The sequence below is a fragment of the Macrosteles quadrilineatus genome, unplaced genomic scaffold, assembly GCF_028750875.1.
Source record: "Macrosteles quadrilineatus isolate MER2022 unplaced genomic scaffold, UCM_ALF_1.0 Scaffold_4__1_contigs__length_99947679, whole genome shotgun sequence".
NCBI lineage: Eukaryota > Metazoa > Arthropoda > Insecta > Hemiptera > Cicadellidae > Macrosteles > Macrosteles quadrilineatus.
In genome coordinates, this window is record NW_026542597.1 from 81,243,376 (window position 1) to 81,256,755 (window position 13,380).

The following is a 13,380-nucleotide window of genomic DNA, read 5'->3' on the forward strand; positions in this document are numbered from 1 at the left end:
TGATGCAGACCAACGCCACGACCAACATTAAGAACAGGCTATCCTTCGACGCTCGCAAAGGCCCCGGAGGGTACCTAAGAAACTGGACATGTAAATAGAGAAAGAAAATCCTCCCAAGTTTTGTTTTGTTTATTTTATTTGATGGAAGCATATTCTCTTTTTGGTTGGGAGGAATTGTTATAAATCGGAAGATTATTATTTATTTTATATTACACCTCAAGATATTTAGTTAATATTATAAAGTCAAGAAGTGGACATTTGGTTTTAAACATGTAGCCTGCATAATACAATAGCAAGAGGAAGCGCTCGGTAGAGACAATGAGACGACCCTTGTACTTTGCCCCTACGCTTCTGGAAAGCCCTAGAGAAACGATCGGAGCTTCAGTCGAGTACGAGACACAGGTACGCATAGATAACTCGCGTTTCTGCCTGTAGTTGTAATCGTAATTTGTAAAGTTACATTCTGGTTACGTTTTTAAAGTATCGTTATAATAAAGCTGTTTACGGATCCCTCTCAATCAGTCCATACATAAACACAGGAGTCCAGATCCAGAGTTTAGCTACAAACATCCTTCCAACCATACCGGTCATTTCAAAGTTGGGTTATTATCCTAGTAGACTTCATTACAACTTATGCATATCAATTAAAGCTGCATGTTCATCTTGAGTTTAAGCTACCTATGTAATTTCTCATTACGAATGAATAAATCATTTCATCACCATTGATTACTCAGAATAGACTTCCCATGTTATAAAAGTTTGAAGCCAAGAAAATAGATGAAGTTCAGGACCATCTCACCAGAGTTTACTAGTGTATTAGGTTGAATCTATATAATTAATACGCTACGGTACATGAAACTTTGTCGGTTGAACTCCTCCGCCATTTCTTAACCGATTTTATCCATTGACGTCTCATTGGAAAGAGCGTGTTGCGTAGTTTTGCAAACTGACCTTACATTTTTGACTCTCCCCAGTGACTGTTCAAGTTCCCATGTTATCCTTATGAAGAGCATAATTAATTGTTTACATTTTGATCAGCTGTATAATTTAATTGCTGTTATTTATTTTTTAATTCAATGATACGCATAGAGTACATTTAATGATTTTGTTTAAATTATTTACAAGAAATGTTGATTATATGGAACTGTTAGGTACGTAATCTATGAGTTGAGTCTTTTAAACTCATCGGAAATTATGATGACTTTTATTTGTTTTTAATTAACTACTTTACTTCTTTGCAATTGCTCGATTTCGAGCAACGTGTTTAATAGTATTAATTAAAACCAATGCAACATCATAGCAAACAGCTGATTGATTTATCACTGTACACACAATATTGTAATTAGTTGGTGACCATCTCAACAGATTGCACCACGTTTTTTTTTATTGCTTCAAATTTTTCATTACATGGGCAGTCTATTCAGTGTATCTAGACAATGTTATCACGTAGCCTACTTACTAACACTACTTTTACCAATGGAACGTTTACGTTTTAAGAATCCTAAACAGTTTGTGCTTGATTAGATTTTTATAGGAATGACAATACTACAAACTCTAAATGTATTAAGACCCAATCAACTGTATGATTACTGGTAATGAAAATTACAACTCGTGCTGAATTACAACTCTAGACAAGGTATTACCTTTAAATGACGTATCTCACTGCAGGTGTTGAGTCTCACATATATCGGGCGATGTAAATTGTGCTATAAATCATAAGGTTTTAAGACTGTCATCAGTTTATGACACAAAGCCTCTTATACAACACGTGAGTCTGTGGATGAATGGAACAATGTAGACTCTTTTGTATTCCTTACAAAGCAGTAACATGTAACAAGTAAAACATGTCTTGCAGTAGGGAGCAGTCTACATCGATATGAAAAGGGGCTTGCTCAGAATTTTTGGCGAAGAAATTTGTCTGAATCGTCTGTTGAAGGGGAAAGTGTACCTGACCCGAGGTGACGGAGCCCGGTTCTGAGTTGAAAAATTCCTGAGTTAAAGTCTGAAAAAAACCCATAAACAAATATTTTACGACAGGAGAACTATGGTTGGAGACGAGCTTGTTACTTGTAAAATCAAGTCACTCATCATGAAATATTCAAATGTACATCAAATATCTCCTTTTGGTTTACTTAAGTTTTCTGAATCACAAGCTACTTCATCAGCACTAATACTGAATTAAAAATCGATAAATTACAATTTTTATTCATTATAAAACATTGTACTGTTTGTTCACATTTACTTGCCAATAATGTATGCTTATCAAATAGCAATTACCACCCTTGTATCACGTTTTTGTAAAATATCTCATTTTGTTAATTTATGTGGAGAAAAGTGTGTGTTCCGCATCACGTGCGTTATATAAACGCTAAACGTGGAACCAACAAATAGCACAAAAAACACTAAATTTTGTTTTGTCATGGAGCATTTCGCCTGTGACGGACAATTCAACGTGTGACAGTGTTTTTACAACAAAGCAATAAAAACCATCTTTATCTACTCTTCAACACGCTGACTAATTTTACCTCGTGACTTTTAGTACATTGTGGTCATATATAACATTGCTTCGTTGGTACCCTATTCAGTTACTTGGTAAGTGGTTTTAAGAAATGTACGTAGTTGTAGACTGTATTGTAAATTTAAGATAGTACCTTAGTTAATATTATTATATTTTTATGAGTAAGATATGATCAGAGAGCACAGAATAGAAAATGATACATTTTATTTGCAAGCAATGGTAGCAATGGTGGTAGCCACGAATACTAGAAAAGACCTGGTATAGATCATAAACATAAACAAATTACGTTTTTGGCCCGAAAGTAAACAAAACCATATTTTAGTTAATGCTATTAGTATAGGGGTTTTGTTTACTTTTGGGTCAAAAACGTCATTTGTTTATGTTTATGATCCATAACGGTATTTTTTTAGTATTCATGGTACTAGCTGCCTTTAAGATAGAACATAATGCATATAATAACATTATTTAGGTTTCAAATTATGTGTTTAAGTGATACTTTTCAAATTGTAGAAAGTGCGTGATGTATTAATTTTACAAACAAAAAAATATAATAATTCGTAAAATATCAATCTCACAAAAAGTAGTTCTTGTTATAAGTACTCATTTCTAATATAATTGTATTTTATATTTTGTTGTATTGGTACAACTGTAACTATCAGTAGTGGGGGAGCCTCGTCTGTGAGTCTCTTCCTTCTTTACTTTTGGGTTTAATAAAGATGGCAGCTTTGAGTTAATTGAAGATGTTTGTTTTATTTAAATATATATTCACCACAGCCTAGCCTACTTTAATAATAATACGAACAGAAGAACAATCGCTACAGTTCTTATGTTCCTCTAAGCTAACTCTATGGCAAGCGCAACTATCCAATGCTATATTTGCTAAGAAATACGCCAATGTATGTATATAACAATATTGTGCAGTTTTAGAATCCAACCAATGTTTAGTTAATTGCATAAACTTGGTGGACTATGTTTTTTTTGCGAGCAAAACAAATGTTCTATCTTCGTTTATTTTTCATTGCATACTTCATCTACAGTTTTTATCCTCATTGATCCTTTACCTTCCAGGGCAACCATGTGGACAATAACTGTCATGCTAGTAGCTGTGTCTGTCACCAACACTGCAGCTCTAAGACCATGCTGCGAATACCCAGGGATTCCTAAACTCTTAGCAAAATTTGCCGATTGCTACAAGGATGGGAAACCACCAGTAAATCTTGTGGTAGGTTTTTATAAATTTAATTTAAAACTGAAATTTAAATTACTAACTTATATAGATAGAATATAACAGTTAAAGAAATGTAGCAAAATGAAAGGAAAATCTTTTTCGCAAGAAATGCAAGAAGGGGAAAAATATTCCCTCTGAAGGTTAAAATTATTCGTTTTAAGACAGTCATTGTTGTGAACAAATATTTTATATAATTATAGTAGTGTAACAGCACAGAAACATTTGTTCTAGATTTAGATCATACCTAATTTTTGAAGGATTCAAATGCGGGCATATTTGGGATGGTAATTGATTTACTTACAACTTGATGATGGACTTTTTTTAAAAGCTTTGTTAGAATATGCCAATTTATTCGTAAAAAAATTAGGGTAGATGTAAAATATAACATAACACTCTTACATGTTTAAATAATGCTTAGTAACATATTTGTCAAGCCAGTAGTATGTGGTTTCTTGCTCGTTATTTTGTTGAAGGCAGACTGACATAGTTGTAATCAACATGTATTAAAGGATTTGCCATGCCAATAAATTAATAAAAAAAAATATTAGATATTGCTTTTTCACTTTGACCCATATAATTGAAATAAATATTTGGATTTTAGCGAATTTCCCATATAGGGAATAAGCTATTACCGTAGTACTCATGGTAAGACTTGGACGCGGGACCGATTTTTTTTTCGTTTTGAGGTCCCTAGAGGCCAAAAACACCATCCGTTCGAATTCATATATATATATATTTATATATTTATATGTTTATATATTTATATATATATATATATATATATATATATATATATATATATATATATATATATATACTAGCTGTACCCGCGGGCTTCGCCCCGTTTAACTTCATAAGTATTCGCATGGCTCATTCACGTCCTGGTTGAAGTTCGTTCGCTACGCTCACTCACCTTTAGGTTGGAGCTCGTTCGCTGCGCTCACTTGCCTTCAGGTTAGCTCGTTCGCTACGCTAACTCGCCTCAAGGTTAAAAGGTTTGGTTGGAAATTAGCTGTTGTCATAAATAAAAAAAGAAATTAATAGTGCTGCACCCTGTTGGTAATCCTTGTAACTTTTATGCTGTTGAACATCATAGAACAGAACCAACTTGTTTAATTGAGACAGCTGTTAAGATTCATTAATTCCTTTTAAATATGAAAAATCATAAGATTAACATGGGGAACTACAGAGCCACTGGGGCGGAGCCCGAAAGGGTTTTTGAGATAAGAATATGCTTTAATGTTAATCGGGAATGTGAGCTATCAGCATGCCAAATTTCAGCCCAATCCGTCCAGTAGTTTATGCGTGATTGAGCAACACACACACAAACATACACACAAAAATATACACAAACTCACAAACTTTCAGATTTATAATATTAGTAAGATATATGTGTGTCCGTTAGCACGATAACTCGAGCAAAAATGATCCGATTTTGATGAAATTTGGTACAAACGTGTAAACTTACGTTTGTTCGAACGAGTTCGCGATCCAGCATGATCGGACCATGGGAACGGGGGTTTACGGGGGGTTTTATGGGGTAAAAATAGGTTTTTCCCATTTTTTACAAAAAAAAACATAAAATTTAGCAATTTCTTTCCAAACCACTTCGTAGAGCTTAAAAAAACAAATAATTTAGTATATTGAAGCGTTATTATGCGCCTAATGGTTACGGAGAAAATTCCAAAAAATTGTAAATTTAAAATTCCCATGTGATTCTTATGGAGAATAAGTAAACTGTTGTAGTTTGCTTGTTTATGAACATATTTTGATCAAATTTGGAAAAGTTTTTATTTCTTACTAACTATTAATATTTTACAAAAAAAAAGCAGTTTTACCCTCCCTGATGCAGCAAACCTAAGTACTTGTTAAACTAATTCTATTTAAATAGGGAATAAGTGTTATATTTTTAAGTAGACATTTCAGTGTAAATCCAATCATTCAAATGGAAATTCGCTTAGTCTGCAGGTTTGCTGTGGCGGGGGTATTATTATAATTTATGTTTTAACGATTCAGAGAAAGGTTGATAGTTAACTTTTAGATTAGCCAGTATTAACTATACATTTAATCAATCATTATTAAAGTTTGAAGGTTTTTATTTTATACACATTATAAAATCAATCCCTACAGTTATAGTTTCATTATACGTATCATAGCAGTTAAAATGCATTCAATAATGCTAAACTATTTACAGGGCTACGACAAAGAGGTTACTCTAAAATACATATCCAAAGACGTTCTGCCAAAAAATGTATCTTGTGTAAAAGGTAGTCAACAACCAGGAAAAGGCTTGGTGGATCTGTTTTTAACTGATGGAAGGTAACATTACCAACATATACGTGTATGACTATAATATAACAGGTCTGTGTGTGTGTGTGTGTGTGGTATCATAGACTAACCAACACATGAGTATGTTTTATCTATGGTAGTATGTAGTATAGGGAGCGAGCTGGTCTGACTTCGGTCTCTGAGGTTCCACGTTCAAATCCTGCCAAATCACAAGGATTTCCAAGTGATAATGCGTCCTAGGTCCAGTCTGAAGTATTGTGAAAAACAATGTGTAGGGTGCAAAGTTGCTATTTACGACAGAATCTCAAGTCAATCAAACGAAGAGGGGCAAAGGATGATAAATCAGCGAGTGTAGAAAATACACTTTTAGACTGTGCAATCAACTCTTTTCAATTATACTCCACTTCATTTTGATGCAAACTAATTCAAAAATGAAATTGTTTTGTATTGATTACCTTTTTAAGGTAGCTAAACGAATTGAAAAAAAAGGTTCTTACCATTTTACGAAAAGTAGGTGCAACATATATTATATCTCCAAGGCAATGTATGATTGCATTTTTTACTCTAAAGTTATGGAAATTCGTTTTTCATATTTATACAAACCAAACCGTATTCAGGCAATACATAAACAAGTTGGCTGAGTTTTTCCTAGATTTTGGCAATTTTGTAATAAATCAGATTGCATAGCCCTATTTCTAGATAGTGATTTATATTGTTGTGTCGATAAAATATACCTTACAATATCTTTGTTTGATTAAAACTACATTTTTCGTAGCAACTGCCATACCATCAGGTTCATCCTCTACTGCAAATCACCATGCACTTAAAATTGAAACACTAAACACAAGTTACTATATTTTATTTTTATTCACCGTCCTGTTAAACAGTACAAAAGTGCCAATAAATGATTCAAGTGTCATTAGATGTACCTTTAATGACTTCCGTATAGTACTTTTATTCATTAAAATACATGTACATGATATATGTCTCCTTTTGTATAGGTGATCAAAGCTAGCGCCCTTAAAAGGCTTTTTATTTATATCAATTAGAAACTTGACATAAAACAGATATTAATTTAAACCCAATTTTATGTTCCAGTCAAGTGCATCTTACCTACAAACAGCAAGTAGAAGGAAACAAAATCGTGGAATGGGGTAATCATCTTATGACTTTTATTGAGGTTTATATTATTATTTGCTGGTTACAGCAAATGTAACTTACTGAGCGCTAAATAATTCTGGCATGACTTCCTAGATTTTTCTCTGGAATGATTGTTCTTAAATACAGCAAAATAAACTAGATTAATTTGGCGTTGAAAACTCACGAACAAAACAAACCTAAATTTTAAATAATCATAAGACTCGAATTATGTGGTTTGACCTGTTAGACCTATATAGTATTAATTTATAAAAAACCACACCTATTTTTGTCATGTTTTCCTTATCTTCTGAGCTGAATATTCTTAAGGAACAATTTGTCGACACACACAAAATAAAAATAGGTAATTAGTACAAAAAAACCTGATTTGATCCAAATCAGGTTTTTTTGTACTAATTACCTACCAAATACTCACAAATACGACCCGAACTGTCTTCTTACTTGAATAAAAAAGACATTTTAAATAATCCAAGTATACAATTCTTTGGTAAAAACCTTTAAATTTAAATAAAATATTCCCTTTTGCATCCTCAATTCAAACCCACGCCGAGAAAAAATATCCCAATTTAATAATTAAAAAAAAAAAAAAACATTTAAACTTACATTTATTTGAATGAGTTTGCAAACCAGCATGATAAGGCAATGGAAATGGGGGTTTATGGGAGTTTTACGGAGAAAATAGGGGTTTCCCATTTTGACCCTAAAAACATGAAATTTTGCAATTTCTTTCCAAAAAGGTTTGTAGAGGTAAAAGAAAACATTAGTAGTCTATATTGAAACGTTTGCCTAACTGTTACTGAAAAAATTCAACAAAGTGTAAATTTTAAATTTTCATTTTATTCTGATGGAGAATGAATAAACTGTTGTAGTAGTAAACTGTTTGATGAAATTTAGCTAATTGGTTAACTCCATAAATAAAATCAATATTTTAATAAAATAACACACCTTATTATCTTCCCTGTAGCAGCAAACCTGAGTAGGTACTCATTAAAATTTACGTTATTTAAATAGAAAATAAATCGTAAAATTTTAAATTAATATTTTAGTGGAAACCAGCCAGGTAAATGGAAATTCCTGCGACTAAAGTCACACTATTAGTACTATACTAAATAATTTTGTATGTGTTAATTCAAATAATTTATTACTATAATGTTTGAAAAATAAAACTGCAATTGTTATTAATTAAAATATGACTATTAAAAATATGATTAATAGTAGTTAATATATCAAATATGAGCTATCAAACAGCCTGCATATTTTACATAGCAATAAATATTATATATATAATTAATACTAGATGTACATCTGTGTCTAAGGAACATGTCGGTGTCGGCGTTGGCTAGTCACCAACAAGACAAGAAGATCGCGCCACTCATCCTACACTCATATTATATTTGGGTGGAAACACGCACATAGTGGCGTCCCATCTTATATAATTGATTGATTGATATGTGACTAATACTCAATTTTATCTTTTTAGACTCCAGCAATATACAATACTATATTTATCCTGTCCGCAATTCCAAATTCTGTTACTTCTACTACAGATGCATTGTTTCTGAAGGTAAAAAACAATATTATCTCTTTTTTACCCCAAATTCATTGTTTTTAGATTTTTCAAACGTGGCTTATAAATGAAGTTAATATTGTATGAAACTAGTTTTATATTTTTTATTTATGTTTTAAATTAAGAATCTTTAGAGAATATATAACTTTGGCGAGTTCGGGATTATGTAGTTTCTTTATAATAAAACACCATTTAATACATGCCTGGATAATTAAATATATTAGATTCATTTGAGTTATACAGATTGTCCCTAAGTAAACGGCCAAACTCCAGGAAGTATTTTATGGGCCAAAATTAAATGAAAATCATTAATACAATTTTTCAAAACATGAACCGTTAACGAGATGTCGGCCATTTTAATATTTATTATTTCAACTTTGAATTGCTTAAACTAATACTGTAACTCAATGTATTTAATGGCTTTATATATATTAACTCAATAACATTAATAACAACTATTTATTAAATTTACCATGCATTTCAAATTTCAGGAAGCCATTTAAGAAAAATGATCCTGAACAAATAATAATTGATTTTGAAACGGCTTTCATTTTTGTTTTTAAATTACAAATTACTTAGGTTTAGTTTTATGGGAGAATCAGTAAGTGTGTTGTTTAGGAAAGGATGAAATATTGATTTACATTTATGTTTTATTTTAATAACTACTTTTCTTGCAGGAGTTGAAGGTACGGGTGAACCGATGCTGGCATTATATGTAAAATGTGGTTACCAAAACAATCCATGGGCCAAAAAGGAAATTGATACATTTTTGAGATGTGCAGAAAAGTTAAACGTACATAACATAGTCCAAATCACACCCTGTTACTGCGAAAGTGATGAGGACTCAAGTTACTCATCAAGTTAGTTAATAACTTATGTGGTTGACCTAGTTATTCCTTTGAATAAAAATGATTTTCTGTTGCATAAATACATGATTCATACCCCTTGGTGCTTACTACTTATCACTGGGAAACTTATTCAAAAGAAAATTTTTGATTAGCTTAAGAAAATAAGTTTAAAACAAATAAAAAAAGTAAAAAATAAAACGTTTAAATATTTCCACAACAAATATAATAAAAGTAAATTTAAAACTGGTTTCTCTATTAATAGTAGCCTAAATGTAAATGGTTATAATTTATTCTTACTTATTGATAAATACTTATTGGTTACTTATTGGTGTATATGTCACTTATTAAATAATCTTCTCTTACTTACCTTCAAGAGTGTTGAAAATGCAAACATTCGGCCTGGCCTTACAGATAATATGATTAATACCTTTTCTATAATAATTTGGGATTTTATTAGATACATAATTTTAAACCATAGATTCATTTAGGGTTTGCATTCTAAAGCTACATTTTAATTAAATTTTACAGTAAACAATAAATGATGTACACAATTATGTAAGAATTATACAGTACACCCATTTATGATACAGAGCCAAGGGAAATAGAGTCAAACATTTTTTTTTATATCAAAATTATCAAAACTCTTTTGCACTTGCCTTATCAAACCGTTCACCTGTTTTGTGGGAAAGTCATTTCCAAATCTGGTGACATCAACTTAACTCCTAGAGCCCAGATTTAACTCCACTAGACTTTTTTGTGAGGGTATCTAAAAAGTTAGGTGTAAAGTTATCTAAAAGTTATTTCACGAGGCTTCCAAGTATATTGGTCCATTGGGTTATAACCTACGTTAGACAGTTAGTTTTTTACATTACAACCTATTTTTTAATATATTTCTCATGATGGTAACTAACCTCAATTTCAAACCCTAACCCACTCTGATCAAATCTCATTTCCCGCCGCCCCTAAGCTGTTTACGGATCCCTCTCAATCAGTCTATCCATAAACACAGGAGTCCAGATCCAAAGTTTAGCTACAAACATCTTCCAACAACACCGGTCATTTCAAAGTTGGATTACTTTACTGGTAGACTTCATTACAACTAGGTTAAACTGTAAAATTAATTTAAGATGACAACTTTTCAAATTCGATAATAGAGGGAATTCTCTTTCCGTATAAAACTTTGCATTCAGTTTGAGCTTATACTGAGTGTCCCAGAAAGGAACGCAATTTTATTTTGGGGAAAGCCAAATGACCAAGAGAGATAAGATAAGGAGCTTATCAGGGCGTTGTTGCTATGCCAGTGGATAATCATTCGCTATAGATCACTTTACCGGTGAGCACCGTGCTTTCTGTATACGCAACTATTACCAAATGCTTTCTTATGTGACAATTCGACGACACCTCCGCGCTTAAATACAGACTTCATGATCTCAACCAAACGCCATCAGTGAACATACTTAAATGCTGGGTTAGCAAAAATTTGAAGCTACAGGATCAACTGTGAACCCTCGTCCCATTGGTCGCCATAGAGGAATGGGTTCTGAACAAAATATCGAGCGTATTACAAAATTGGGCCGTATTTCTTTGACGATAACCAAGGGAACACTGTGACAGTAAATTCCCAGTGATACATAACAATGATTGATGATAATTTACAGCCGTTCTTGCAAACGTTACCTCGGGCTAACAGGCAAAGATTGTGCTTCCAACAGGATGGAGCTACGTGTCATACAGCAGGAGACCCCATGACTGCAATAAGGCAGCTGTTTCGTGGAAAAGTCATTTCCAGATCTGGTGACATCAACTTAACTCCTAGAAGCCCAGACCTAACTCCATTAGACTTTTTTGTGAGGGTATCTAAAAAGTTAAGTGTACAACAACGCTCCTGCTAAATTTGCTTGTCTGAAGCAAAATATTCGTGAGAAAATTGAAGCCATCCCACCAGAACTCTGTTTCGTTTGGTTTAGTGGCTTCACCGCAGGGGTTTACATCTGGATGATGTTATTTTTCACATGCAATTCCCCTTAAGTTTACAAAACAGTATTTCTTAAAAAAATTGCCGTGAATAAGCAATTTTTCTGTTTTCTTTCGTTTCAAAAGTGCATTCCTTTCTGGCACACCCAGATATAAAATATGTTCTCGAACAAATAGGCTATTAAATAGGCATAAGCACGTCACCTACGCACTCAAACTACTTTTATTAATACAAGGTTACGTATTGTAAATTAAGAACAGCTTGTAAAATAGATAGGTAACACCTAATTTTTTGTAAATACCACAAACTCTTTAACATTTTTAATTTAAACTCTTAAACACAAACAAATTAATGTATTAAGACCCAGGCAACTATAAGTACAAATTAAAACCCATCGTGAATTCTAGACGCAGTATTACTATTGCATTTAAATAATGTAACATAGTGCAAGTGTTAAGTCTCACACGAATCAGGTTGATGTAAATTGTGTTGTAAATCATAAGGTTGTAAGACTGTCATCAGTTTATGACACAAAGCCTCTTATAAAACACGTGAGTCTGTGGATGAATGGAACAATGTATACTGTATTGTATTCCTTACAAAGCAGTTAATACATGTAGTACGTTTTATAACACTTTTCGTTCCATACCATATTTCGCTAGAAACGAAATATTATGGTCCGGTCATTGAGCTTTTAATCAACTACAAGCTGCTATACCCGTGAGTTGCAACGGGAAGAAAATGTGACCCAGAGAGCTATTAAAGTGGTGCTGATGTGTGTTTTAAAATACAACAACGCTATGATTTAGTATGGAAATATAAACTGATTTAAAAGTGTAAACCTACTTACTTTCAAACCCCTACTTTTAATGTTAATGGATCCAAAAGAGTATGACGACATACCTTAGTGTAGCAATAGCATCAATTGCTTCATGTTGATGCTTCATGAATGACATGTTTTACCATAATTCTTCAATTTTAGTCAAGCCTCTTTATACATAGCTTACTATATAAATTAGAAAATTAAACTTTGAGCAATACCTTTGGCAATACTTTACAAAACGTATACAACCTTTCTTTAAAACCAACATAACCCTCCTCAATCTACATAAAGCGCCACAAACATTTTTTTCGAGTAAATAAACAAACACCACTTCATTGTACTGACCAGCTGTTTCATTAACTAAATTAAATTAAATTATCTAAACTTTAGGAGCATTTCAGGCGAAGCCCTTTGGAAATCACCCTGTGGGGCAGAGCCCTTAGGAAATTCATCCATATCAATACTTTTCGGCAAATCTACATATTCCAAGCTTCATTTTGATGTGCCATATGCCTATATTTTTATTTGGTAAATGGCCTTAACCGCTTACATAAAATTACATTGTATCACTTTAATAATATAATAGATCCTGTTCATAGAATCAGCTGATTTTAGTCAGTAACAAAACTGAAGTGTAAGTCATGCAGCATTCAACTTTTACTCAACTTTCCATTTAATATACGAACATTACCTTGAAACGATGTATGGAACAAATTTAACTTATCGTTAGTTGATCCCTCGGCTGGAAACAATTTTAAACTAAAGTTAATAAATTGATTTATTACTCAGACTAAACATTGTTGAGCATGTCATGTTTACATTGGTGATATATTGAATTTAGAAATTATATTTTTAATACGTATGAATTGCTATTCTAGGAATTCTGTAAGCTTTTTGTTGATCTTAAGAGATTTTATTATGGATGCAAAAATATCATACCTGGGTGGATATTATGTAGAAGTAATTTTTGTTTC

The 13,380-nt window shown here is 32.4% G+C and overlaps 1 protein-coding gene and 1 long non-coding RNA gene across 2 annotated transcripts; both read left to right on the plus strand.

The window, feature by feature from the left end:
* The first annotated feature begins 318 nt into the window (after window positions 1-318).
* LOC128993084 (uncharacterized) lies at window positions 319-7,251 on the plus strand. Its single transcript, XM_054416841.1, has 5 exons — window positions 319-402; window positions 1,669-1,696; window positions 3,556-3,740; window positions 5,941-6,065; window positions 7,134-7,251. The coding sequence occupies exons 1-5, from the start codon at window positions 319-321 to the stop codon at window positions 7,249-7,251; spliced, it is 540 nt and encodes a 179-aa protein (XP_054272816.1).
* A 1,421-nt stretch (window positions 7,252-8,672) lies between these two features.
* On the plus strand, window positions 8,673-9,688 carry LOC128991421 (uncharacterized). The gene is made up of 2 exons (XR_008490639.1): window positions 8,673-8,757; window positions 9,438-9,688. It is a non-coding gene; the product is annotated as an uncharacterized LOC128991421 (long non-coding RNA).
* Window positions 9,689-13,380: the final 3,692 nt, after the last annotated feature.

Bases quoted from the DNA above. Each gene is read 5' to 3' on its own strand.
- LOC128993084 (XM_054416841.1), top strand. From the start codon at position 319: ATGAGACGACCCTTGTACTTTGCCCCTACGCTTCTGGAAAGCCCTAGA. The intron at 1,697-3,555 runs GTAAATTGTGCT...CTTCATCTACAG, and splicing joins TCTCACATATATCGGGCGAT to TTTTTATCCTCATTGATCCT. The intron at 6,066-7,133 runs GTAACATTACCA...TTTATGTTCCAG, and splicing joins CTGTTTTTAACTGATGGAAG to TCAAGTGCATCTTACCTACA.